The 26,207-nt window shown below is 34.9% G+C and overlaps 1 protein-coding gene across 1 annotated transcript in view; it reads right to left on the reverse strand.

The window, feature by feature from the left end:
- PTPRD (protein tyrosine phosphatase receptor type D) overlaps positions 1-26,207 on the reverse strand; it is a 282,311-nt gene that overhangs the window by 150,500 nt on the left and 105,604 nt on the right. The window contains exons 4-6 of the mRNA XM_015828512.1: positions 8,290-8,478; positions 4,519-4,629; positions 708-977 (exon numbers count right to left, since the gene is read on the reverse strand). Of these exons, the coding sequence (XP_015683998.1) occupies positions 708-977; positions 4,519-4,629; positions 8,290-8,478 (570 nt within the window). The remainder of the gene's footprint in view (positions 1-707; positions 978-4,518; positions 4,630-8,289; positions 8,479-26,207) is intronic.

The raw sequence follows: 26,207 nt of genomic DNA on the forward strand, positions 1-26,207 counted from the left end.
CAATACTGAATCTTCTGTTGTAGCACTTCGGAATTATCCTGGACTTTGATTTGTATTTGTACTGTGAGTTATCAGTAAAGGTCTTGGCAGGCAGCCACGGAGTTGCTGCCAAGTGTTTATCTGTGTTTGGCAGTGCTGAGCAGTCTTTTAGCCCTCGGCTGACTGGTTGGGGTGTGTGAGTCGGACGGGGGACAGAACAGCCTGAAAGGAATTAAGGCAAGTAACCAGGTTCTTCTCCTTTCCCATTTATTCATTATTGTATCTATTTCTCACAAAAACCTAGCAGAGACATTCAATCTTGGGCAGAGCAGCAATCAGAAAAAGACCTAATTAACTAGTGGCCAGGTTTTTGCTAAGTTGGGGCTATTTTCTATTTCATTTAGTCTGGCCTAGGTTTCTGGCAACATTATAGATTCTTTCTAAATGGCTAGGAATGGATATATAAATTGGCTCCTCTTTGACTCTTTTCCCACCTATTTTTGGAATTTATATCAGCTATTCTTGTAATCAGCTGGCAAGGAAGTAATTTTAATTTTCAGAAGTAACTTGGGCCTTATTTTAAACACCTTTAAATAAAATATTTAAATTGAGACACTGGCAGCCTATGTGTATGTATAATTAATCAGTAAAAAAAACCTTCTTTGCAAAATTGTGGGTTACTACTGAAACTTTTTTTATTAAAAAAAGGAAGGTTAAATGTGTTGTACCTTTTACAGTTATCTGTGCTATTGCTTCTATAACACCAAGAGTGGACATGGCCACACAAGTATAATTAGCAGACTGCCTAACATCATTGAGCTCTAGGACATTCCTTCCAATTGGCATATCATCTTCTGGTGTCAGATCTTCAGCTCCCAGCATCCATTTTACATATGGCATTGGTGACCCCACAGCAACACAGGTAATGTTAACACTTCCTCCAGGCATAATTTCATGGTTGGTGGGTGGGATTGAGAATCTTGGTGGGACCCGGCGAACTACAAAGAAGCACAAATAAAACTAATGACCCATATAAAAACTGGGAACTTAGAGCTTCCACACAAGACTCCATGCATATATAAACACAATTTAAAGCACTAATTGGTATTCTTAACTCAGAAAAAGAAAACTAAAGAGAGATATTTGTACATAAAATTAATTCTTTATACATGTAATCATTAACTTATAGCACATTCATACTATTTTTAATACTTAGTAATCGACAATTAAATAACTATACACTAGCAATACATAAACATCAATACACACAAACACATACATGTACATCTCTATTCTTTATACATATATTTATAGAAAAAACTGGAAAGCTGACAGCATGCTTGAGTTGAGCATTAAAATCAACTTCAGTGCTGTACACTTCCAGCCAACTGATGTAAAAAAATGTGTTGCATCACATCATCACATCAGAGCCTTGGAACACATCACCTACAGTACACTGAAAATACAACTCTGATTTGCTTTCAGACCCAAAAGTGGATGCAGCCTCAAGACCTCACATTGACACTGAAACAAACATAGGAAAACATACATACATACATACATACATACATACATACATACATATGTGTGTGTATATATGTGTGTGTGTGTATATATATATGTGTGTGTGTGTGTATAAACACACACACATGGACACACGTATACATACAAGTATACAAACGTATACATATACGTATACGTATACGTATACATATACATATACATATACATATACATATACATATACATATACATATACATATACATATACATATATATATATATATATATATATATATATATATACATATATATATGTCCATAATTATCTTAAATATATATATATATATTAAAATCATAGGAGAAGAAACAAGGCAAAGCCAATATGAGTTCTGGATTTGATCATGCAGGCAAGCAAGGGACACAGTTTAAAAGGAATCATGCTTAGGAAAGGGAAACTTTTATTAGGAAGTAAAACTAATTAAAGGATTGGAGGGAAACGTACTAAGACAGTGAAGATCACCTTTAAAATGCGAGGATATGGTAATTTGAAACAAATAGGGTTTTTAAGGAGATAAGGTAAGAAGTAGGAAGGTACTGGATTTAGCCTAAGGTTGTTACGAAGCAAGTTATGGTGGTGAAGAAGGATAACAGTAAAGCATTCCAGATTCCATAGTTTTCACATAAAAGGGAAAGAAAAATAAGTTGCCAGGATTAGGATAATGTTAAAAGCAGTTCTATGTGTAAAAAATGAGGGATATTAGTATCTCTAACACATAGCAACAAGGTATTGCATTAATAAGGTAATCGGTATTTAAGCAAAGCACAACAGCAAGATAATGATTAAGAATCAGTGTTCCTGCTTCATTTATTCTGTATATTACATTTGTATATTGCAAGTGTTGAAAAAGGCGAAGCAACAAATTGAGGCCTTTTATTCTACAAAATACTACATCCTTTATTATGCCAGCTTTTTAGATAAGAAGCTAAATTGTACCGCTTAGTGATGATAAATACAGTAAATCAATGTGGTCCTGACTGAGAGAAATTGACACCTAAGTCTTATTATTAACAATGGGAGTTATGGGGATGTTTTTAGTTATTTATATAGGAAAAACCTTAGCTGGGTCAAGACCATAAGCTCCAGACAAACATTTCTTTAATTTCAACCTTCCTACTGGATTGAATAAATAAATGTCTATAGACATGAAAGAGGCTTACTCTGATGGCCTCATGAGTGAATGGGAGGGGCACAAGGAGAAGAAGGAGCAAACATGCCTTTAACAGCCAATTGATGAAAAGTTACACAAGCAAGTGACAGGCAGTGCAGACTCTGTAATCCCAAACAGAGTAATTTGGGGGGGGGGGAGTTTTGCTTTGTTTTTAAAATAAAACTAAAACACAAGAGAAGTTTTAGTCTTCATGCTTTAAGGAGTGCTTGGAGGAGCAATTAATTGCAGAAAGTCATTCCTGGATCAGCAGGCATCGACAACATAAAAGAAAAGGAAAGAAAACTGGAAGAAGGGAGGAAAAAGCAGGAACACTGACCAAATTGGCAAGGCCTTAAGCATTCAGGAGTATTACCGCTGTTGGTCATGCATCCAGACTTTCTTCTTCTTTGACCATGCACAACAATCAGATACCATCACACATTAAAAGCCATGACCAGGGCATTCTCTGCTTTAACGTAACACTAACTTAAAAATAAAAATAAAAAGGCCACAATGCAACTACATTCATTTCATTTGTATTCTTTGTTACTGGCTTAATTAATCGTTTTGTAAGGTGGGTAAAAAAGTAAAAAACACACCAACCTTCTCGCAGCTCTGAGGGATGTAGGGGGTTTGATGCAGAACACAATGAAATGAGGAAAGGAGAAAAACAAGGGAAACACAGAGAGAGTAAAAAGGCCATATCAAGGCTTTCAATGGCTACTTGAACATCTTTTACTTGTTCTACTCAAACCTTCCTACCTCAGTTCTGTTAGCAATTTTTCACAGGTATTACGGTGTTAGAAATTAGCATTGTTTGAAAGAAAGAAAGAAAATCCCTTCAGATAACAATGGCACACATGCCTCATGCAGTATAATATTTTCAAAAGGGAAAGGATTAGGTAGCTTTCTAAGAAGGCCATAATCATTTCTGAACCTTTTCTGCCCTTCAAATTAAATCATAAATATTTTTGAGGAAGTTGTATATTATAACCCCCAGACAATGTCATGAGCTAAAACTGTATGTTTAAACAAAAACAAAATACACCTTTGCTTTTCTAACCCACCCTTTCATTTAGCACTCTCACTTTGCAGAAAGCTATTAAAGACTCAAAATATGCCAAGAAGATACAAAAGAGAATACTTCCGTGGATTTTTTTTTTTAATAATGCTTACATGGATCACCATTTCATATCTATTAAAATTATGACAGTTTCCTCCCCTTTCTTCCTCTTTTTTAAAAAAATTCAAAGAACAGGTAGTTCATTAATACATAATTACAGATTACATATTTCAGTTAATATTTCAAATTAAATATTGAATATATGGGGGAAGGGTTGACAGAAAAGGAAAACACCAGGGTCTTTTTTCCTAAGAATTTTCAAACTAATTTTTTTTTCCTTTTAACAGAGGTCACAAGGAAACATACCTCAGTACTTTGTGTTTCAATTACAGTTAAATTAGATTCACAGCAAGCAATAATACTGGGAATTTAAATGCACCAAAAATAAAGGAAAGAAGAAAAAACAATAGAAAAAAAAATCCCCAATTAATACAACGTTCAGGTAACTAGCCAATGCAGGAAAAGTCAAACTGTAAAAAAATACAAATATACTTACAACCTTCAAATCACAGGGACATATTAGAGTCAATAGCGCCTTTCTTTTTTCCCCAAAGTTTTCCACTAAGCTTTTAGACCATTGCTCTTCCTGCTAAGTTTTCCCATAATACCTTGAATACTACAAGTTGCTAAAAGATAAACCTCAAGAGAATCTTAACACCCTTGAGCCTGAATGAAGGGTTGATGCCAGAGTTATGTCATTCCTACCTCTGACATAAAGATTGGCAGGGGCAGAATAGCGAGTACCCGCACTGTTGGTTGCAACACACTCATATTTGCCTTGGTCAGATTCTTCACTCAATTCGATTTGGAGAGCACCTGTATGGATATAAAATATATTCCCAAAGAGATCGTCAAAAAGAAAGTTTTTCAAACTCGTAACAATACACCGTTTAACAATAATGAAAAACCCTGTAAGCGAAGGTCCACTCAACGTCGGTTCATTTTCTCGCTAAGGTAACACAGACAAAAAAAAATGATGTGATGAAAAAAACAAGGAGATTATTTTTTTCACACCATCAGTACTAAAACAGGAAAACAATCTGCATTTGGCAAACGATTCTCTAGCATAATACTTTTTTCTCCCAGATTATTAAAATGAAGATGGGTGAGACTGCTTCAAGGAGGTATGGCTTTAAAATAAAACAAAGGAGATTAGATTATCGGGTCATCACATTTGGTTTTACTAAATTCTACTTTTTGTTTGTGTGTGTGGTAAAAGTAATACAAAAGTGTGGAACTTGGCAAAAAAGGGCAAGATGGATTTCAAGAAAATCTTCTTCTGAAGAAGCCCAAAAATGAGCAGCAAGTACAAAAAAAAGGCTGCTTGAAGTGAAAAAGGAAACAAATTAGTTATTTATAGTAATCAAAAGAAACAAAACTCCCTTAAAGACATGCAGATTTGTAAGAAAAAGAAACACATTCAGCTACAATTTACGATCTTTTAGTGCATTTGCTGAAAAACAAGAGGATTGAATTAGAAGGCACCAAAAAAAGAAGAAAAAAAAGAAAAAAAGTTTAAAAAATAAACAAAGAAGAAGCAACCAACCACTGCTGAGGACCTCGGAGTGGCCCCCCCAAGACACCCATCAAAATCCACAACTGGGATTAGCAGTGTGGTGTCACAAAACCCAAGAAAAATAGAAAACAAGAATGACAAAAGACATCATGGACAATGTTTATAGAATGATTAAAACCCGGCAATACCACATACCATTAAGAATACTCAGTTATCAACATTTCAATTTTCAAAGTCTGAAGATCAGAAGGATCGAAAAATCCATTGAAGAGTCAATCCAAGAAAAAAATACACATATTGTATTAGGAAGAAGAATGTGTTTATATATAAATATATAATTGAATTTAAAAGGAAAAAAGTCTACTTGAACAAAAAGAAAAAAAAGAAACCTTTTTAAAGACAAAAGTTAAAAAGAAGATATTCCTTGTTGTCTTCTGCATGTCTGCAACTGTTCTCCAGACCATCTTGGCTTGGTCCAAAAAAAAAAAAAAAAGAACAGCTAAGGAAGAAAAAAAAAAAATATTTTTTTTTAAAAAAAAAAAAAAAAAAAAAAAAAAAAAAAAAAAAAAAAAAAAGGTAGAAAAAGAAGAAAAAAGAAAAAGAGGGACAAATGATACGCTGTGACTGGGTTGTGGCCTTAAGACCTGGATATGCTTTCTTTGAAGCATATCACAAAATAACAAACCTTTTTTTTCAAAAAGAAAGAATAAAACAGAAAAAAACACATTTTTAAATGGAAGGTGAAAAATATGTTGGAAAAAAAAAATCACAAGATGAAAGTCACTGACCATAACTAAATAGGACAAAAGGAAGAAATAAATATGACTGATTTAGATTATGCATCTATTTTTTTAAAAATGACAATAATGAAAGGGATGGGAGGACAGAAAGAATAAGATCATTCTGTGAACGTTAGTTCAGCAATCTTACCTCTTATTGGTGTACCACCTGGGTAGATAATATGAATGCAAATAAGATTAGAAAGAAGAAGCATTAGTACGAGAAGAAGGAGGCTAGGGCTTTGGAAGAAGAATCAAATTAAAGTTACAGAATTAAATAAGGACTTAAAGGAATCTTTTTTATACTGTCAAAACAGGAATATATTTAGGCATTATAATTAGATTATAAAAAATAGTATACCAAAATGGGGAAGCCATCATCTTTGGAAGTGGGCTGAGGTGACAGGGGCAGGGGAATTCCTTCATTCATACAAAACTTAGACTTTGAATTATTGAGGAATAAAGTACCTTATATATGTCTGAAATCCTTAAAAAATCTTTATAATTCTACAGTTAATAATAACAGTTTAGGAAGAGAAACTGGGAAGAAAAAGAGGGAAAGATACTGGAGAAAGAGAGAGAGAAACAGAAACAGAAAGATTGGGAAAGTGGTTATACTAGAGACTATAAAAATAAGCACTGAGTTTATTTTGGATTCTTTTTTCACTTACTTTGCTATCTCTATGTGACATTTGTGTTTTGTTCTTTCTCACTGTGAGTTTCTATACAACAACATTTCTGTGAAGGATTGTGTGTGCACTACTATCACATGTCTGGTGACTATCCTGTTAGTAAAATGCATGCCATGCATTTTAAGAGTAATAATAAGCATTATAATACCATAATTATAGTTTTCTGCATATGAAAATTAGTGGGGGTGAAGTGCACTTCAGAACTAAGCACTTACCAATAGATTCTGGAGATTTAAATACGGAGAGAAGAGAGACAGCATAAAAATATTATTATATTCCTTATAATTTGGTACAAAAATCTTTCAAGTTAAATCTTTATATATTAAAGAATCTACGTCACATGTGAAAATTACTTCTAGCTTTACATTAAAAGAGGTTTACTCTACACAATTCTGCTGATAACAAGCATAGAAGTTGGTTAACAAGACGGTTTAACATCACAGGACCGGTCGGAAAGGTAAACGTTCTGGGAATCAACTGATTTTATAGCATTATTATTTATGAAGTAAGCAGCTCGTTACATTTTCCATCCCTTATATGATATATTTTATATGAGGAAAAGCATACAACTTATAAACATTAGTTATAGTATTATGAAGCTGCATATGGATAATGAGGTATTCCATCTGGTAGGGAAACAAGGGAAGAAAAAAGCTGGGCTCTACACGAAAAGCAGGCTTCTGTAGATCCAGATACTGTAATACTATGGAGGTTTCAGAATCACTACTGTGGCTAGATGCACCAGAAAACTTTTAGCCAATTCATAATAATCATAATAATAACAATAATAATCTCTCCTTTCAAAGGATATCCCAAGGATAGTTATTATCGTTGTAGCGGCAGTTTGTTTGGTTTTTTAAAAATGTCGGTTAAAAATAGTATACAGGAAAAAAGTAATGTGTTTCATGTATCAGTGGATGGTAGAAAGATATGTCCCAACTGGCTAATCTTTGGTGAATTTCAAACATTGAAAACAATTCATAAAACACAATTGTTATATAGTATTTTAAACATCAAAAATGACAAATTTGGGTTGGATGAGAATAATCATTGGTACTCCTTGCATATCCTGAAGTCCAATGCTGAATAATAATAATAATAATAATAATAATAATAATAATAATAATAATAATAATAATAATAATAGATAAAGGTAGAAGAGAAAATGGATCAAATACTGCTGAAAAGCAGTAAAGAAAAGAACAAAAAAATTGAAACTACAGTCACAGCAGTGAGTAATGTGGAATAAACAGAAGCTGCAAAACATTCTGGAAACAGACTATGGAAATTCTGGAAACAGACTATGGCTACAAGACACAAATGGACAACACGCTCAACAACATAAAAAAGAGAAGGAATAAATCACAACCCAAAGAAATAAAAGAAACACATAACAAAGGGGGAAAAAACAAAAACAGCAAAAAATAAAATCCAGGAAAGAATTATTTTAGGCATTAAAGCAGTACTGAAAACAGTAACAATACCTTACCTGATCGTAATTGCTTAATGCGTCCATTGTTGTTGCTTGTATCTACAGGTAAAAAATCTTTGAACCAGGTTATTTCTGGATCAGGATTGCCGCTGGCTGCACATAACATAGTGGCTGTTCGAGTGCGCTCAACCACCTTTAACTGTGGTCCCATATCAATGGTGGGAAAACCACGTGGAATTTGATCCTCTGGAAAGAAAACAGAATTCAGTTTATATAATTTTTATTATGAACCTTATCTCTTTTAGAGATGCGTTTCAGATTCTGTGTATTTCAGGCCTATTTTTAATCAAATTTTCAGTTTTTTCCACATAGGGTGATAGGGTTGCCCAACACCATGAACCAAAATAATTCCAGTTCTAATTCTATTCTTGTTTAATCGGATAGGATCCTGATTTGTTTGCAGAATTTCCAAGGGAAGGCAGTTAAAAGTTTTCAGAATTTGTATCCTACAAGGATATGTTGTTTATTTAAAGATATAAATTATAACTTCCACTGACAGCTGAAAACATTGGGGAAATGGAAGCTCTGTATTTCCAACCTATGCAGATTTTTGCTGCAGGGTCAAAATAATTTGGTTTCTCATAAGCAGTTAAAGATACAAAGCTATGTGCCCTTTCAAGGAAGACAAGTTTCCTAAACTTAGTGAAACTTATTGGTGATAAAATCTGTACAGGTGATTCTTGACTTATACCCACAACTGGGACTGGAATCTCAGTCATTGAGTGAGGTGGTCGTTAAGCGAGACACTCAAATGTCAACTCTGTTGAATGACCACAATCCTGGCCCTTCTGGTTGTGGTCATTAAGTGATCTATTGGGTCAAGAAATTGACCAGACTGAAAGAGCTGCCTGCAGAATACAGCTCCCCTCTGTGTGTAGAAGGGAACTTTTCTGGTAGACTATGGGAACAGAACACAAACGCTTGGGATCTGACCTCTGCTTTCTATACCACACTGGTTCGGGATCTAAGCTCCATTTCTACCCCAGCCATAGAGACTGAGCTCTCCTTGGCGGGCAGCCCCCAGAGATGAGAGGAAGTCCTCTCAGCAGACAGCAGCAGCTTGCAACCTTCCCTGAGGTTTTTCCCATGGACTTTCAGCAGAAGTCAGCAGAGAAGATTACAAATGGCGATCACATGATCATAGGACACTTGATGACCAGTTGTTAAGTGTGAACTGGTTGCCAGGCAGCCATATCCTCATCACATGATTAGGGAGTTATAGCAAAATGTTTTACAACAGCCAGAAATTCCATTGTAAAAGTTTCAAACAGTCATTAAATGACCATTTATTTCAGAATCAGAATTGAGCTGGAAGGGACCTTGAAGGTCTTCCACTGACAGAAACCTTTGTTGGATAAAATAATATTTTATCTATAGACTCAGTTAGGTTATACCTTTGGTTATTTTCATCTAAATTGGAATCTAAGGTATTTAGTCAGCCCACCTAACCTCCTGGATTCCTTATTAGAACAACTGTATTAACACAACTGCAGTTTCCAAACGAGCATTTAAAAGACTGTAACTTTAATTTCATAAACTATAATCCTATGAGTTATCAGAAAATCTGTTTTTACCATTTAAATTCCACAGCAAACTATAGCAAACACCAATTGTATCTCATGAGGTGTTTTTCAAATTATTTCTACTTTCAAAATCATATGTAGTTTCAAGATGTTATGTAGGGCTTCTGACTTATGTACTGTACATAAGGCCAGAGCTCTCTCAAGAGTATAACATAAATAATGAGAATCTCTAATCTAGAGCTTTATCTGATTTAAGAAGTGTGACCAGAATTTTAAAAAAAATCAAACACAGTATTCAGATATTGCTGTTATAGTCTAGAAATCACATTCAGTAGTTTCTCATTGATTATAAAGGCCTTATTTATTTTTACACTGATTTTTCTCCAAAAGCAAAAGGAAACAGGAGAAAAGATCAATAACTACTATGGACTGTGCACTATTTTATTAAATATGACTAGTACTGACATGCCAGTTTTAAGGAATGAAGATAATATTTTTCAGTCTGAATGAAGCCTCAAATCTTTTGCTAGAAAATAGTATGAACATTCCATATATTTCTAGAAAAGTTTTCACAGGCGTTTGAAAAAGTTAAAAGTGATACCCTGGGAGACTTGACCAATGTTTGCATTTCTTAATAACTTCCTTCTCACTTAGGGCTATGTAATCACTGACAATATGACTTGTGTATATTGCTATAGCAGAATGGTATTTCCATCTTTTACAAATGTGAGTTTACTTATCTTTACCAAAAAAGATATTTCATTTACAAAGAATACACTTGAGTTCTCTTTTCCTTATAAATATTCACACAACCAGGATAATATGTCTTCAATACTACCAAGGTGAATGAAAAAGAATTTCCCTTTCTTATTTTTAACAAAGATAATTAAATTCAGTCCATCCTTCTTATGCAAAGATTCTGTCTGAGTACACACTTCTCATTAAATTTCCATGAGGGACATTATAATGTAGCAGATTGAAATAGTCAGAGTTGTTATACTTTGACAGTTGTGGCTTATTTCCAATCCGGCTGTCAGGATTGGAAATTATTTGGCAATAAAACCTAGTATTCAGCATAAAATAAGATGGGAAGAAATAATGTAATTTGTAACAGCACCACTTATCTCAGTGGGCATAGGTTTATATGACCTTAATTGCTTTCTGTTCTACTTTAAATGTATTAATTATTTCTATAAAACCTTTTTTCCAATTTGATGGTACAATGTTTAACAGCATATCAGACAACATGAACAATCACATCAATCAGCGATTATTGTGCGGCAACAACCTCTTTTTAAAAGGTAAAAAGTATTAATAATCAATATAGTAATAGCTTTAAATTTCAACACCAAATGACAAACATTTTCCTTGTTCATTAGCATGCACATTAATATAATCATCAGGATTTTAAGCACAATGTTCTTCAGCTTTCATTTTAATGTTCACTTGTACTCAATTAGCTAGTCCTTCATCAATATTTTAAATCAGGCATGTCTTTCCTACCTTTATCATATATTGTCAGGCAAACAGACAGATTATGTCCTTGTGCTGAGGAAGATTGCAAGGAAATGTACACTTTAAAATATATTTCTGATGGTAATTACAGGAGGCCTGACCACATCACAGTTTTTTCACGTTCATAAAGAGTTATCATATCAATTATGTTCTGTTGCTATTTTTTTTTTATTCTGTTCTGGCACTTATTCCACATGATTTTATTACCGTCAACTTAAAGAGTTTTTTAAGGTGGTTTTTATACCAGACAATTATATTATAAAATAGCAAGATAGCTGTATTTCATTTTTACTGAAAAAACTCTGCAACACTACGATGCCTAATTTCAGGCAGAATTATTCTGTTCATTATCAAAAGACCACTGAAAAATATGTAATATAAAGCATGTTTTATATTTTTACAAATTAATCCACCTAGTGAGTCTTAAATTGTCACAATGTATGTGTATGTAGAGGGGTGTGTGCATATGTGTGTATACAAACACAATGCAATAATAATATTACAACCCAATTGTAAAGTATCATTAAAACAATTTTACAACCTAACGTGTAAAAAATTATTAGAAATATGACCTATAATTCGAATAACAAGGAAAAAAACGTCCAGCAAGAAATCTATTATATTTCTGTTAACTGTAGTTTCTGACCACATAAAACTTCAAGTGAAATCTGTTGCTTCTGACAGAGTAAGATGTGGGAGTATGTTTAAGGGGGGGGGGAATGTTTGATGTGGGAGTATGTTACTGAATTTTAGAGATTAACATAGTTGGCTTATAGGAGAAACAATATCTATGGATACCTGGGAGTTGATATGGGTGAGAAATGTGAAGTTTACGCAAGCTCAAAATCTACGTGAGAATTTTTATAAAATGTTTTATAGATGGCACATGGATCCTGCAACTATGTCTCGCATTTATGAGAATTATGAATCCAAGTGCTGGAGGTGTGGACAACAAGATGCAACTTTTTTTCATATGTGGTGGACTTGCAAGGTTATTAAGGCCTTTTGGATAAAATTGTGGTGGAACTNCAGGCATGTCTTTCCTACCTTTATCATATATTGTCAGGCAAACAGACAGATTATGTCCTTGTGCTGAGGAAGATTGCAAGGAAATGTACACTTTAAAATATATTTCTGATGGTAATTACAGGAGGCCTGACCACATCACAGTTTTTTCACGTTCATAAAGAGTTATCATATCAATTATGTTCTGTTGCTATTTTTTTTTATTCTGTTCTGGCACTTATTCCACATGATTTTATTAACGTCAACTTAAAGAGTTTTTAAAGGTGGTTTTTATACCAGACAATTATATTATAAAATAGCAAGATAGCTGTATTTCATTTTTACTGAAAAAACTCTGCAACACTACGATGCCTAATTTCAGGCAGAATTATTCTGTTCATTATCAAAAGACCACTGAAAAATATGTAATATAAAGCATGTTTTATATTTTTACAAATTAATCCACCTAGTGAGTCTTAAATTGTCACAATGTATGTGTATGTAGAGGGGTGTGTGCATATGTGTGTATACAAACACAATGCAATAATAATATTACAACCCAATTGTAAAGTATCATTAAAACAATTTTACAACCTAACGTGTAAAAAATTATTAGAAATATGACCTATAATTCGAATAACAAGGAAAAAAATGTCCAGCAAGAAATCTATTATATTTCTGTTAACTGTAGTTTCTGACCACATAAAACTTCAAGTGAAATCTGTTGCTTCTGACAGAGTAAGATGTGGGAGTATGTTTAAGGGGGGGGGAATGTTTGATGTGGGAGTATGTTACTGAATTTTAGAGATTAACATAGTTGGCTGAAATAAAAGAGACTAATTTAAAAAGGTGCTATTAGATGAAATGCATATTTATTTATTCATCAAGATATTCTATCAGCTATATCTAGATCTTTTGAGGTATTGATGGAAGGTTCAATGAAACATAGCAGAGTGGGAGAAGGAAGGAAGTTGCTTGAGAAGCTGAAGCCATGCAGATGGGAGCTAACACAATTCCAGTTTGTCCAAGAAAATATGTGGCAATGTACACTACACCAATTGTCTATATTGCAGACACTTTGCTAATGGCCACTGAGGCATGGATATAGATAGTATTGTACTTATGAAAAAGTGTATTTTGCAAGCTGGTGCTGTAAACATTCCAGATCTGGTTTGTTAGGAAATAAAGAAGACAAGGCTCAGGGGATTGGAGACTGAATGGCACACAAGCAATAGTGTTGGTGGTCTTACAGAAGATTAGGAAAAAAAGTTTTGGAGAGTAGTATGTACCATTTTCACTTAGGTGCATGCTACACATAACCTCATATTCCCATGTCATAGTAATAACAGTAATAGTAATAATAATAAAGTTGGAAGGGACCTTGGAGGTCATCGAGTCCAACCCCCTGCTCAGGCAGGAACCCTACACCATTTCAGACAAATGGCTGTCCAGTCTCTTCTTAAAAACTTCCAGTGTGTAGTGCACTGTTAAGTAAGAATTTATTTTAATCACTAAAGTAATGCACTTGAGATAAAGTTTGTTCTGCACTGTCCTTGCTGAGAAATCTGTGTAGAATAGAATGATCTTTCTCATATTCAGCCCAATTCACCGTGAGAAACAGACACTCCTTAACTTTGAAATAGTATCAGTGACAATGGGTATAAAGAAAGACCGCTTAGTCTTTGACGGTCTCTTTCTTGGCAGGAATCTTCAAACCTGGACTGTGACAGCCTCATTCTTGTAGGAAGGTAAAGCACTCTAACATAAGATTGGATTATATTCTGTAAAATCCAGTGACATGAGGCCATTAAAAAGCAATAATCTATATATGTTAACCAAAAACCTCCATGGGCTGAAACTTTAATGCATACCTATAATGCCAAATCATACAAGAATTTCCAGCTTAATACAGAGTTAATATTTTGATTAATTTATACAGTGGCTGTCAAAATTCTGCAACACAGCACATTCAATGGAATACACAACATATAGATATTTATTTGGCTAATAATGTACAAATCTACATCAACAACAGGAAAGTACTAAGTAAATAAACTAGTTAGAAATATATGTTCACTTGGCTAAATCTTTAATTTTTAATATTTTGCGAGACAAGCAAGTGAGCTTGTACCTCAAAGCAGTATCTTGACACAATTATCTTATTTATCTATTAATAGAATCTTCACTTGAAGAGTAATTGAGTAGGGGTGTAACCATTTGAAAAGCTGTATTTTATAGCTCAACTGACAATTATATTTAACTTTCTCTCATGGCAGCTACATTTCAATGAACTGAAATTCCTAATTCTACCTACAATTTCTTTATGGCTAGATATGGTAAAATAACATGCTGTGCATAACTTTATGGTTAAGTATTCTGTCCTTCAAACTTTATTATTTAAAATTGGTCATTAATACCAGCCTTGCTTATATAGCTTAAATAATTATTCAAGCCAAATTTTATGATCGAATTGAAATCAAATTAGTAATGTCAATTTATTAAAGTTTAACTTATATATCAACTACATAAGGTTGGATATTGTATTGGGGAATGGTGTGACATTAGAGAGGCTATAAAAGCACTGAGACACCTCTTTTTAAATGATGTTACTCACTCAAAGCAGTAAAATAATTTCCCCCTTTAATGTAGCAACTGCTTCTCAAGTACTTCAGATAGAGACCAAAAAAAATAAAAAATGCTAATCGTGTTTTAATATAGTTTTCATTAAAAATGCATCACATATATGCTAGCTAGATACATTATTGCTTGCCTTGTGGCACTGTCTTGTGGGATAAACCAGGTTCAGTTTTTAGCAATTGTTTCCATAACTCTAGTGACACCGGCTAGGAGTCCTGTCATCACAATAATTTTCACGCGTTGGGAAGATCCATAGTGCTATCTGTTCTAGAACTATATTTACCAACCCAGTAATAGAGCAAATGATTGATTTTCCTAGTGGAGCTGTGTGTTTTTTTCTCAGAAGAATGCTGTCTGCAAAATTAATCAAGTATAATCCTAATGATGATAATGGCATGTAGGAATGGCTTTGGGAGTCTAGCAAAGAGAAGCAACTAAGGGAATGATCAGAAAAAGTTTCTTGATTAATACTAGCTTTGTGAAGTAGACCAGACAGGAAACATGGCTAGATGAGCTAATTCTACTTCTTTATTGTAAGATTATATTCACAGAATTTTGTAAGTGTGAAAGTATAACTCTTCTCCAAATCCCCATTACAGTGCAAGAAACTATGGAGGATCACTTTTGAGCTTCTTGTCCCCCATCCACATTTGTCCTGAACAGTGGGCTACGTTGCATTTCATGTTCCTTAAAAACAGAACAAGGTATATTTGTATACATAAAGGGGACTATTACAAAATTATAAACAATTGGAAGATTGATAAATATATTTGATAGGAAAAGATAAAATAAAAAGTAAAGATTAAGAGTAATTCTCACTTGCAATATTGGTGTTTTAATAAATAGACCTACAGATTTTTATAAAAATTAGATACCGTAAAATAATTTCCAAGGCAAATATATTATTATGGTTAATCACACAGTCAGCTGGATGTTTAGACTGGATTTGCCATTTTGTACAAATCCAAATAATTAATTAAGATTTGGGGCAGAAGACTCAGTGATTTTCCTTCTGAATTCACTTCTCAATTATTTACCCATGCATTGCTATTAAACTAGTTTAATACATTAGTTTAATACACTAATTATTTCAGCAATCATTCTGGCATATTCCTTCATTTGTCTTAAGAACACCCACAGTTTTGACATCTCTGCTTTCTAAGACTGCAGTCTGCTTTCTAAGACTGCAGAATTTTTTCATGATCTAAATTCTTAATTTGTGTTAATTTTAGCATTAATATCTTCCAATTTTTTGCAGCAAAACTGGATTACATATCAAAGGATTGCATATGTTTCTTGCGTCTTGCTCTTCTCTCAAAGGACTGTCATTCTTGAAATAATCTATGTAATCAATGTGCTCTGCCATCTTTTATTCATGTATAAATATTTGCGAGAACAAGCATTCCCAATAAGTAGCCTAACAATGGGAACTTGTTGTGTTACTTCTCAACATGCAATGCCATGTTTTTGTTTTTGTTTACAGTAAACACTTCTTCAGTCCCCATTCTTGAAGCCTCTTCTCTAGCCAAAACGCATGTATGTGTAACATGAAAATCCTTGGAGTTCCTGGAACACTACTATTAAGACTAAAGTAATTTTCATCTACCATCAACTTGTGGCTCTTAGATATACTATTGTATTACAAAATAGACTACCTTATTGAGCAGCTTGACTAACCACTTCATATATTTACATAATTATGGCTTCTATTTAGACTAAAGTATAAAATCCAAATGTTTAAATATTTGTTTAGGCCAAATGTTTCGGACAGTTAATGGGGGAACATTGACTAGTATACGTAATATATGAATAGTATATAGTAAATGTACTCTACATAGCATATGCATAGTAATGATAGCATAAAAAGCAAAGATTTTTGTGGGGTCTTAGGAATCTGGTAGGAGCTGTGACCAATGTGAAAATAATATATGCAGCATAATTTCTCAACACAAATCCCAGCCTCTTCTTGCATCCTGATATCAGACAAATGTACATTAGTCATGTAACTTGTATTGTTGCACATTTTGTCATTTCTGCTTTCTTGTGGACATCTATGCATGTGGCTCATGATCTGCATTTTACATCCTCTAGAGCAGTTTCCAAAATGATAAGCTTGTGCTTCATAGTATACATATTACCTTTAGTTTCATTATTTGTTTTTTCATGCACTTTTAGCTTTTCACAATGCTCTTTGATCATAATAATCTCTTCCAAAGAAAGGATTTTTGTTCTCTATCACCCTTAAGTCCAAAACAGCTACAATTTGAAGGCTAACTAAGATAACTGTTTCATACTCTAATCCAGTGGTTCTCAACCTTCCTAATGCAGCGACCCTTTAATACAGTTCCTCATGTTGTGGTGACCCCCAACCCCCCATCCAGCTGGCCAGGGAGGGGGGAAGGCCGTTCCGCCATCTCCGCCCAGCCTGGTTGGAGAAGCACCCAGGCGGGGAGAAGGAGAGAGAGAGAGAGAGAGAGAGAGAGAGAGAGAGAGAGAGAGAGAGAGAGAGAGAGAGAGCGCCAAGAGGAGGGCAAGGAGATAGAGGAGCGGTGTCTCGGTTCCTAAGACCATCGGTAATATGTGTTTTCCGATGGTCTTAGGCGACCCCTGTGAAAGGGTTGTTCGACCCCCAAAGGGGTCCCGACCCACAGGTTGAGAACCACTGCTCTAATCCATCCTATGACTTTCTTTATTTGCTACAAATTTACTATTTAGGTGTGGGGAAAAATATTTGTTGCTATTTTTGCTTTATATACCATTCTGAAAGCAGTTTATATACTGTTCTGGATTACTGAATTAAGTGAAAAGAAAAGAAATACTTCAAACCTTTTGACTTCTCACAGCAAACATTTGGTATTAGCTCAGGACTTCTGCAGGTACAAGACCCTAAAAACTGTTATTAGCTTTTGTTTCATCCTACCATTTTGTCAGATTTCCATCACTTTGCCCGAGAAACTCACCAGCTAGTTAACCTCAGACAGCAAGAGTAAGATTATTATATTTATTTCTGATTGACCTACAAAATAATAGCTCTTTGTTTCAATAATCTTTAGAACTATATACAGCAGCATGAAATCTGTTACTTGATACATGGGATTTTTTAAAAAAAACATCCAGATGACCAGTTTAAAAAAAAATGGTGAAATGAAAAACTGGAAAATTGAGGAAACATATATTTAGATCTACATCTTAATATTAAATTGCTGGCATGGAATGGACTGCAATTTTCAAAAGTGTAGCTTTTTATATTATTGTTGTTGTTGTTATTATTACTTTACTGCTCAGAATATGTTACTTTCTTTGTGAATCTGTTTGCCTATAATATGTTAACTATGTTTCCCCATGGTAATTATTTTTGCAAATGTTGATTTTGTAATATGGAGAAATATCAGGGCAGGGATATGCAATGAGCCACTTCAGTATTACAGCTGATTGGATAATATGCATTCACAATCAAGGTGATGGAATTTAGATATTAATGCATATCCTGATTAGGTGACACTACTGTGGTTAATTATTTAAAATGCCAGAAGAGAATGGGTTTATAGTTTTCTCATGCAATCATTTTAGCAGGACAATTTGAGAGATAAAATAATGTTCAGAGAAAGCAAAATATAGATTCAGAAGAAAATGGCATCTGAAAAAGTACTTTTGTATTTATTTAGTTATCTTACAATAACCTACAACATGAATGCCACTCCTTGGACTATAAGAGCAAATATATATTTCTTTACCAAATGAGATACATAGTTTTATTATAGTGGAACACAATATTTATACTATTTGTTTTAAAAGTATACACTAGTGGACTTGCATAACTGTATCAAAAGTAAAACAAAGTATAATAAATCCATGAATATTTTATTCTTTACTCCAGAAAACCACATTTTTATGGGATACCTTCCTACAATATTAATGCCCTAAAGCTAACATTTATTCTCACAGTTTATTCTCCTTTCAGTTATTTGAAGAGACTTCAACTTGTTGATTTTATGATCCAAGTTTAATCCTTTAATATTTTAAAGTGTAATATTAGAGTTTCATATCATAAAACCATTGTTTTTTAAGCTTATAGACAACACAGTTAATAAAATAGTTAAAATTCAATGGTTAGATGTTGTTTTCTTAATCCAGTGATAATTATCTTTTAAAATCCCAAATAATAGGGTTTCAAATTTAATATGTCCTTTTACATAACCATTTTAACAGTTTACAGTTTTATTTTCCTAGTATTGAAGTGATTAGCAAAAAATAAAATCATCAGTATATATGTCTGCTAAAGTAAAGTTATTGCTTGGGTAACTTGTAAGGAGGTATATTTTATTTTCAGATTATGAAAACACAATTACAATTTTCATACAAACTTGAAATAAAGTCAACAGTTATACAAAAGTTATACAGAACACTAATATAAATAAAGAGTTCCAAGAGGCTGCCTCTCTAGATGCTTTATGTATGTTCCTGTTTCTGTGTATTTATTAAATTTATATGCTGCCCATCTACGGAATAATAGAAACAATAAAAATGAAACATATTCACAAACTTGATGTCCCTCCCATAAATGAATTAAAATTATATATTTGAAAGTCAAACATCCTTCTTTTTAGAATAATTACTCTGGAGAACACAGGATGTATGCATTAAGTTTTACTTCTGCCCTTAAGCATGTATCTTTTACAACTAAGTAGCATCATCACCTTCTCCTCTTCAAATATTTAAGCAAAGCAAAATGATATAACTCTGGATAGAATCCAGTGGTACATTTCTCTATGTAGAATCAGAATTTGTTTATTGAACAAAAGTGATGATTCTTCTTTTTCTCTGCAACCTGTTTTCTGAAACATTTGAAAGGTGCTTTGCAGAATTTATCACCATACTGTATTAGAATATATCTCAAAATTACATGAAAGATTACAGAAGGAGAAAATGAGGAGAAATATATTTGTGAGAAGAGAACCATTCATATAATTCTACATTCTATTATCTGACTGTGAAATTAATATGATGTGTAGCTAACTCTTCCTACCACCCCACCCTGTCTGTCCATGGTCAGCTTGTCTACTTGCTAATCCACCCCCAGATTCATCCCTTCTCCTCCTTGTTGCCCCTATCCTTCCTGACGTTGCCGTTGGAGGTGTGCCCCTCATTCGCCCTCCCTCTCCCTCAGTTGTCACCCTAGACCGCGCGCCTGGATCCAGCAACATCGACCATTCCCCATGCTCACTTCCTCCCTCCTTTTCACCCCATCCATCCATCCATCCATCCATCCATCCGTGGTTCCAATATTTCACCATCCATCCCTATCATCCCTATTCCCTCCAAATCCTTTCTTTGCCTAGCCATGCGATGACTGCCTTCCCAGGTTCTGGTTCTGCCTCTGGCAAGCGCCATCCGCATCCTGACTTGCTCCTCATGTGTTTTTAATGTCTGGTACGCCGGGAGCAATTCTATGCATCGATTGATCGAGTCCATGTTGGCAAGGACAGAGCGTGGAAAGCTGGAGGTGCATTCGGATCAGTGTCAGCAGCGGGGAGGTGACAATGAGGGGGCATTAGGAATGCCAGACCTGGCTGTACGACCCAAGATACATAGGACAGGGATACCAAAAAGATAGGATTAGCCAAGAGGGGGAAGGAGGGGGAAAGGGGTGAAAAAGGGGGGAGGTTGGACTCAAAGAGGAGCCGGCGGATAGTCCATCTGATCATAGGCAGACGGGGCAGAGAGACGGGACACGATCGTGCACACGCACAGCCAGGTGTGAAAGAAAATTGGGGGAGATAAGGCTAACAAGGACGAGAGGGGCCGAACCTAAGAGCAAGCCGATAGGCATCCCCACCATTCGTGGGCAGACGGAGCAGAAGGATGAGGCACGATGAAGCATGCGCACACCCGGGGGTGGAGGGAAATTGGAGAAAAAAAGACTGACAGGAATGGATGATGGAAGGCAGGAACAGCGTGTAGACCAATGGAAAGGAAGGGAGCGCTGATGGCAAGCCTTTTGGAACACTGGATTTGAATGTGCAGCCTGGAATGAGCAGGAGGGAGTGGTTAGAGAGCATACCGGCAGCAATGGTGCTGGGAGGGAGGAGATTGACAAGGATGAGAGGGGGGAAAGGTGTGGAATTGGAGTGCAAAAAAGAGAAGGCAGGACAACCAAGGCAATTACGGTTAGCCAGGAAGGATGGCCCGGACAATGAGTAAGCAGTTAGGCCAGCAAGGTATATAAAAAGAATCTCCCCACCCCCTAAGCTTTACTCTGAAGATGCTGGCAGGGGACCAGCGAAAGCTAAGTTTTCTTTTAACATTGTAAATAGTTGTTTTTATTGTTTTTAAATATATTTTTAGCAATGAACAACTGGTTTATACCTCTCCCGGAGATCGAAGGCTGTGTTATTGAACATATATATATATACACACACACACATACACACACAAACACACAAAACCGTATTCAAACAAGTGTTTAGACATATAATATTCCATCTGATAAGTTAAATCACATCTCTTAACTCCAACTCTAATCTTCTTTTTTGCCAGGTAGCTTTCCAAATCAGTAAGTTTCGCTTGCCAGGTTGTATTTTTGTAAATGTTGTTGGGGATAGAAAAGACAAATTAAGTAGAGTTTTTTGTCTTCCATGCTTTAGTAATTCTCCTGGCAGCTTTTTAATCCCTTTTATTAAATCTTTTTTTTTTTTGTCCTCTAGTTTATTTTGAAGTCCTGGAAGGTAAAACATCTTTTTGGTTTCCCTTGTTGTGGAAATATTTTGTGGATTTTCTTTTGTTTGTGTTAGGTTATGGTTCTCTTCATTTGTAGTTTTCATATTTAAGTCACTTTCCTCTAGTTTGTGTTCTATTGTCTGATTTGTTTGTTCATTCTTTATCGTTATTTTTTGAGTGTTATTTAATTGTGAGTTTAAGTTAGAGATATGTTCATTTATGTTATCAAAGTTGTTTTTAATCTCATCATGATTTAAGACAATTGTCATTTGAATATGTTGTAGCATTGTACTGTATATATTTTCTCCTGGAATGTATTTGCTTTATCTTGAGTCATTGTTCTTACAGATCTTTGATATTCCAAGCTTGGGTCTTCAAGAGGTTGTTAGATGTAGTTTTCCATCACTTTTAGATAAATATACAAGATCCATTTTATCTCTCCCCTCTAAATAATTTTTCACCTATACCATAGTCTCTTTAATTAGCTTTGTCAAACCAGCCCGTCTTAAAAGCCAAACAACCAAAACTTATGTAGTTCTTATCTTTATGTATGTTTTTTATAATCCAATACATTTCTAGTTATCAAGGCAACGCTGAAAACAGTATTTTGTAACAGTTCTTCTTTTCAGGGGTCTTATAATTGTCAACCAACCAAGATTTCAGTCCAAAGTGTTTAACCACCTGTACATTTTCCAGTAGCTTCCCCTTTAGAAGATTAGCCAAAGGCCAAGGTTTTTTTTTCCTGCAAGCAGTTCTTAAACTTAAAAATGCACTTCAATGTATTTATAATCCCAGAAGGTCAGAAGTTTCTAAACATATATAGTTTCACTTAGTAGTAGATATCTCAATGCTTTGTTCCCAGCTGTTTTTTGCAATTTCTATGCGCCTTGCCAAATTCTACATCAATGCATCTATAATCCTCCACTAGATGTCGCTGTTCATTTTCCAACTTTTAAGACAAAAAGTTATTATTCTTTTTCCTTTTTATAGTTTCATCAATACTTTTTCAGATATGATGTTTTAACAGTTTTCTTAGTTTTTAAATTTATCCAGACTGTAGTATTTTATATTTTTGTTCCCCATAAGAGTTTAATTCGCCACTTCTGTCTACTGGAGGGTGGGGGTGTAATTCCCTCCCTTCTCAGTTTGGAAGGATTTTTGCTTCTTGGGGATCTTTTCCAGGAAATCAAATATAAAATAGGAGAGAGAAGATTGAATTTCTCACCCACTTTCCAGCATGCTGTTGGTGTTCTGATTAGTGCCTTGGGACTTCAGCTGCAAGTAGCTTGGGCCAGTCACCTAGGTGTGGCTGGCCTTTCCCCTGTCGGGTTAGAAGGCTTCCCCCAGATCGAGCGGAATGACTGATGTCATTCCGCAATCATTGGGGCATACCTCTTTCTTCGTTGCCTCTGCGGGGCGACTTTTGACCCATTTGGAATTCCTGACAGGGTGAAACTAACTGTGGGGTGTGGAGCTCCGCTATCCCATGGCCATGCACTGTGGCGCAAAATCAGAAGTCCTTTAGTGTTACATTTGAATTAGCATTCCCATTTACTGATTTTTTTTAAAAAAATGTATTTATCCCACTATGTTGAAAAGGAGCATAGATATTTTCACAAGAGGGGAAGGCCAAGGATACATGTTATGATATCATGATTGTTAAGGAGGTCAGAGTCAGTGTATCCTTTATCAATATAAGGACAAATATTCTGCAAATTATATCCCCTTATGATAAAAACACTAAGGCAAGGAAAGCATGCAGAACATGGCTTCTGGCATTCTTTTAAACCCTGTACTATGGGCAATTTCAGATGACATCTGTATTTTCTTTCTTTCTTTTTGATTTTGAAGGAATCCACTGCATCTCTGTACATGTCTATATGTCAATCTCTGAGGTTCTATTGAGGCGGGTGTATCATTAGTGTCATCTTTTCCATTTCATACTGCAGAATTCGAACAAATCAAGAATGAAGAAAAACTACACACTGGTACAACAAAAATTATGCTCCTTTTTAGCTGCTGTGGCTATCATCTTATCATATGCATTAGTTTGATTGATAACCAATCCAATGGAGCCTACCATAATCAAATGAGATTTTGTAGGGTTTCCTGAATCTTTTCCTGTTTTCATCCATATGGATATGACCTCAACTATGGTAATGTCTCCAACATTATTATATCAAACAGTAAAGACAGAAACAAAGGATATACCCACAGTGCACAGGCTTGATGCAGATTGATGATGTCATCTTTCTCATCTTTTTTCATATTTATTGCTGTAACTCGATAATCTGCACTGCATATAGCAATGTAACAATCTAATTACTGTGTCTACAATTGACATGCACATCTCCCTGAACTTCAAGTGACTGACAGTGCAGAAATAGCCTTTTAAATAATGTCAGCTATTCCTTTGTGTTTGAAAGCTACAGCTAAATATTTTTCAGTCTGAATGAAGCCTCAAATCAAGAAATCAGCAGTTTTGAGTTCTTGTACCAACTTTTTGTCTAAACACATAGTTTTATTTTTCCACACTAATAGCTTACCAATAACTGGTGCAGCTGTCCATTGACTTGCAAGCATCTAACAGATAAGTCTCAGTGTTTCTATTTATAGCATTTTATTGATACAGTATTGTGTTAGGTTTTGTATAGTTTTACCCTTTTAACATTGCAATACGTCCAGAGGTATCCTATGGTAAGATAGGCACCCAATAAATTTAATCAATCAATCAATATACAAATTTGTAAATTTATAATTTACAAAATAGAACAATTTCTCACTGATTGTATATTCTTATATACAGATGGTCCTTTACTTACATTTCATTAGTAACATTCATTTAATAACTATAACATTCAGTAACAACAACACTGAAAAGAGTGACTTATGACCTGTTTTCACATGTAGGACTACTGCAGCATCCTCTTGGTCACATGATTAAAATTCGGACACTTGGCAACTGACATGTATTAATGACAATTGCTCTGTCATGTGATCACCATTTGTAACCTTCACAGGCAAAGTCAATGGAACAAGCCAGATTCATTTAACAGCCACATGATTCACTTAACAACTACAGTGATTCACTTAACAACTATAGCAAAAATGTTGTAAAATGGAGCTCAACTTAATTTCTCTTGCTTAGCAACAGAAATTTTGAACTAAGGTACTACCTTTAATTTGACTACCTTAGCAACTGCAGTAAAATAATCTGATCCCTCAACTGACAATATTACAAGCATTTTACTGTATTTAGAATAGAATAGAATAGAATAGAATAGAATAGAATAGAATAGAATAGAATAGAATAGAATAGAATATGGAATATGGAATATGGAATATGGAATATGGAATATGGAATATGGAATGGAATAGACTAGACTAGACTAGACTAGACTAGAACAGAACAGAACAGAACAGAACAGAACAGAACAGAATAGAATAGAATAGAATAGAATAGAATAGAATAGAATAGAATAGAATAGAATAGAATAGAATAGAATAGAATAGAATAGAGCTGGAAGGGACCTTGGAGATCTTCTAGTCCAGCTCCATGCTCAAGCAGGAGAACCTATACAATCTCAGACAGGTGATTGTGTAGTCTCTTTTTAAAAATCTCCAGTGATGAAGTACCCATGATTTCTGGGGGTAAACAGTTCCACTGGTTGATTGTCCTCACTGTCAGGAAATTTCTCCTTAATTCCAGATTGCTTCTCTCCTTGATCAGTTTCCAACCATTGTTTCTCGTCCTTTCCTCTGGTGCTCTGGTAAACAACCTGACCCCCTCTGCCTTGTGGCAGCCCTCAGATACTGGAACACTGCTATCATGTCTCCCCTATTTCTTCTTTCCTTTAGACTAGCCAAACCAAAGTCCTGCAGCCGTTCTTCATATGTTTTAGCCTCCAGGCCTTGGATCATCTTAGTTGCTCTTCTCTGATTTTTTTCCAAACTCTCAACATATTTTTTTGTGATATGATGACCAAAATTGGCTGCAGTATTCCAGGTGTGGTCTTACTAGGGCTTTGTAAAGAGGTACTAGTACTTTGTGTGATCTTGATTCTATGCCTCTGTTTATACAACCCAGGATTGTATTAGCTTTTTTGGTCGATGCTGCACACTGCTGGCTCATAGTCAAGTGAGGTCCCTCTCACAGTTACTATTTTTAAGACAGGTCTCGCCCAATCTGTATTTGTGCCTTTGGTTTTTCCTGCCTAGGTATAAGACTTTGCTTTTCTCCACATTGTTGGATAGGCCCCATTGTTCGAGTTTGTCAAGATCTTTTTGGATCCTGAGTTTGTCTTCTGGAGTGTTGGCTACTCCTGACAGTTCAGTGTCATCTGCATATCTGATGAGTTCCCCTTCAATTCCCTCATCTACGTTATTTATGAAGATTTTGAAGATTTTGAAGCCTGCCTTCTATTGAAGAACTGTATACTGCACGAACAAGAAAGAGGGCTGAGAAAATATCTATAGACCCCTCATATCCTGGACAAAAACTGTTTTAACTTCTCTCCT

Source organism: Protobothrops mucrosquamatus, unplaced genomic scaffold, assembly GCF_001527695.2.
Source record: "Protobothrops mucrosquamatus isolate PMUCROS unplaced genomic scaffold, P.Mucros_1.0 scaffold_225, whole genome shotgun sequence".
NCBI lineage: Eukaryota > Metazoa > Chordata > Lepidosauria > Squamata > Viperidae > Protobothrops > Protobothrops mucrosquamatus.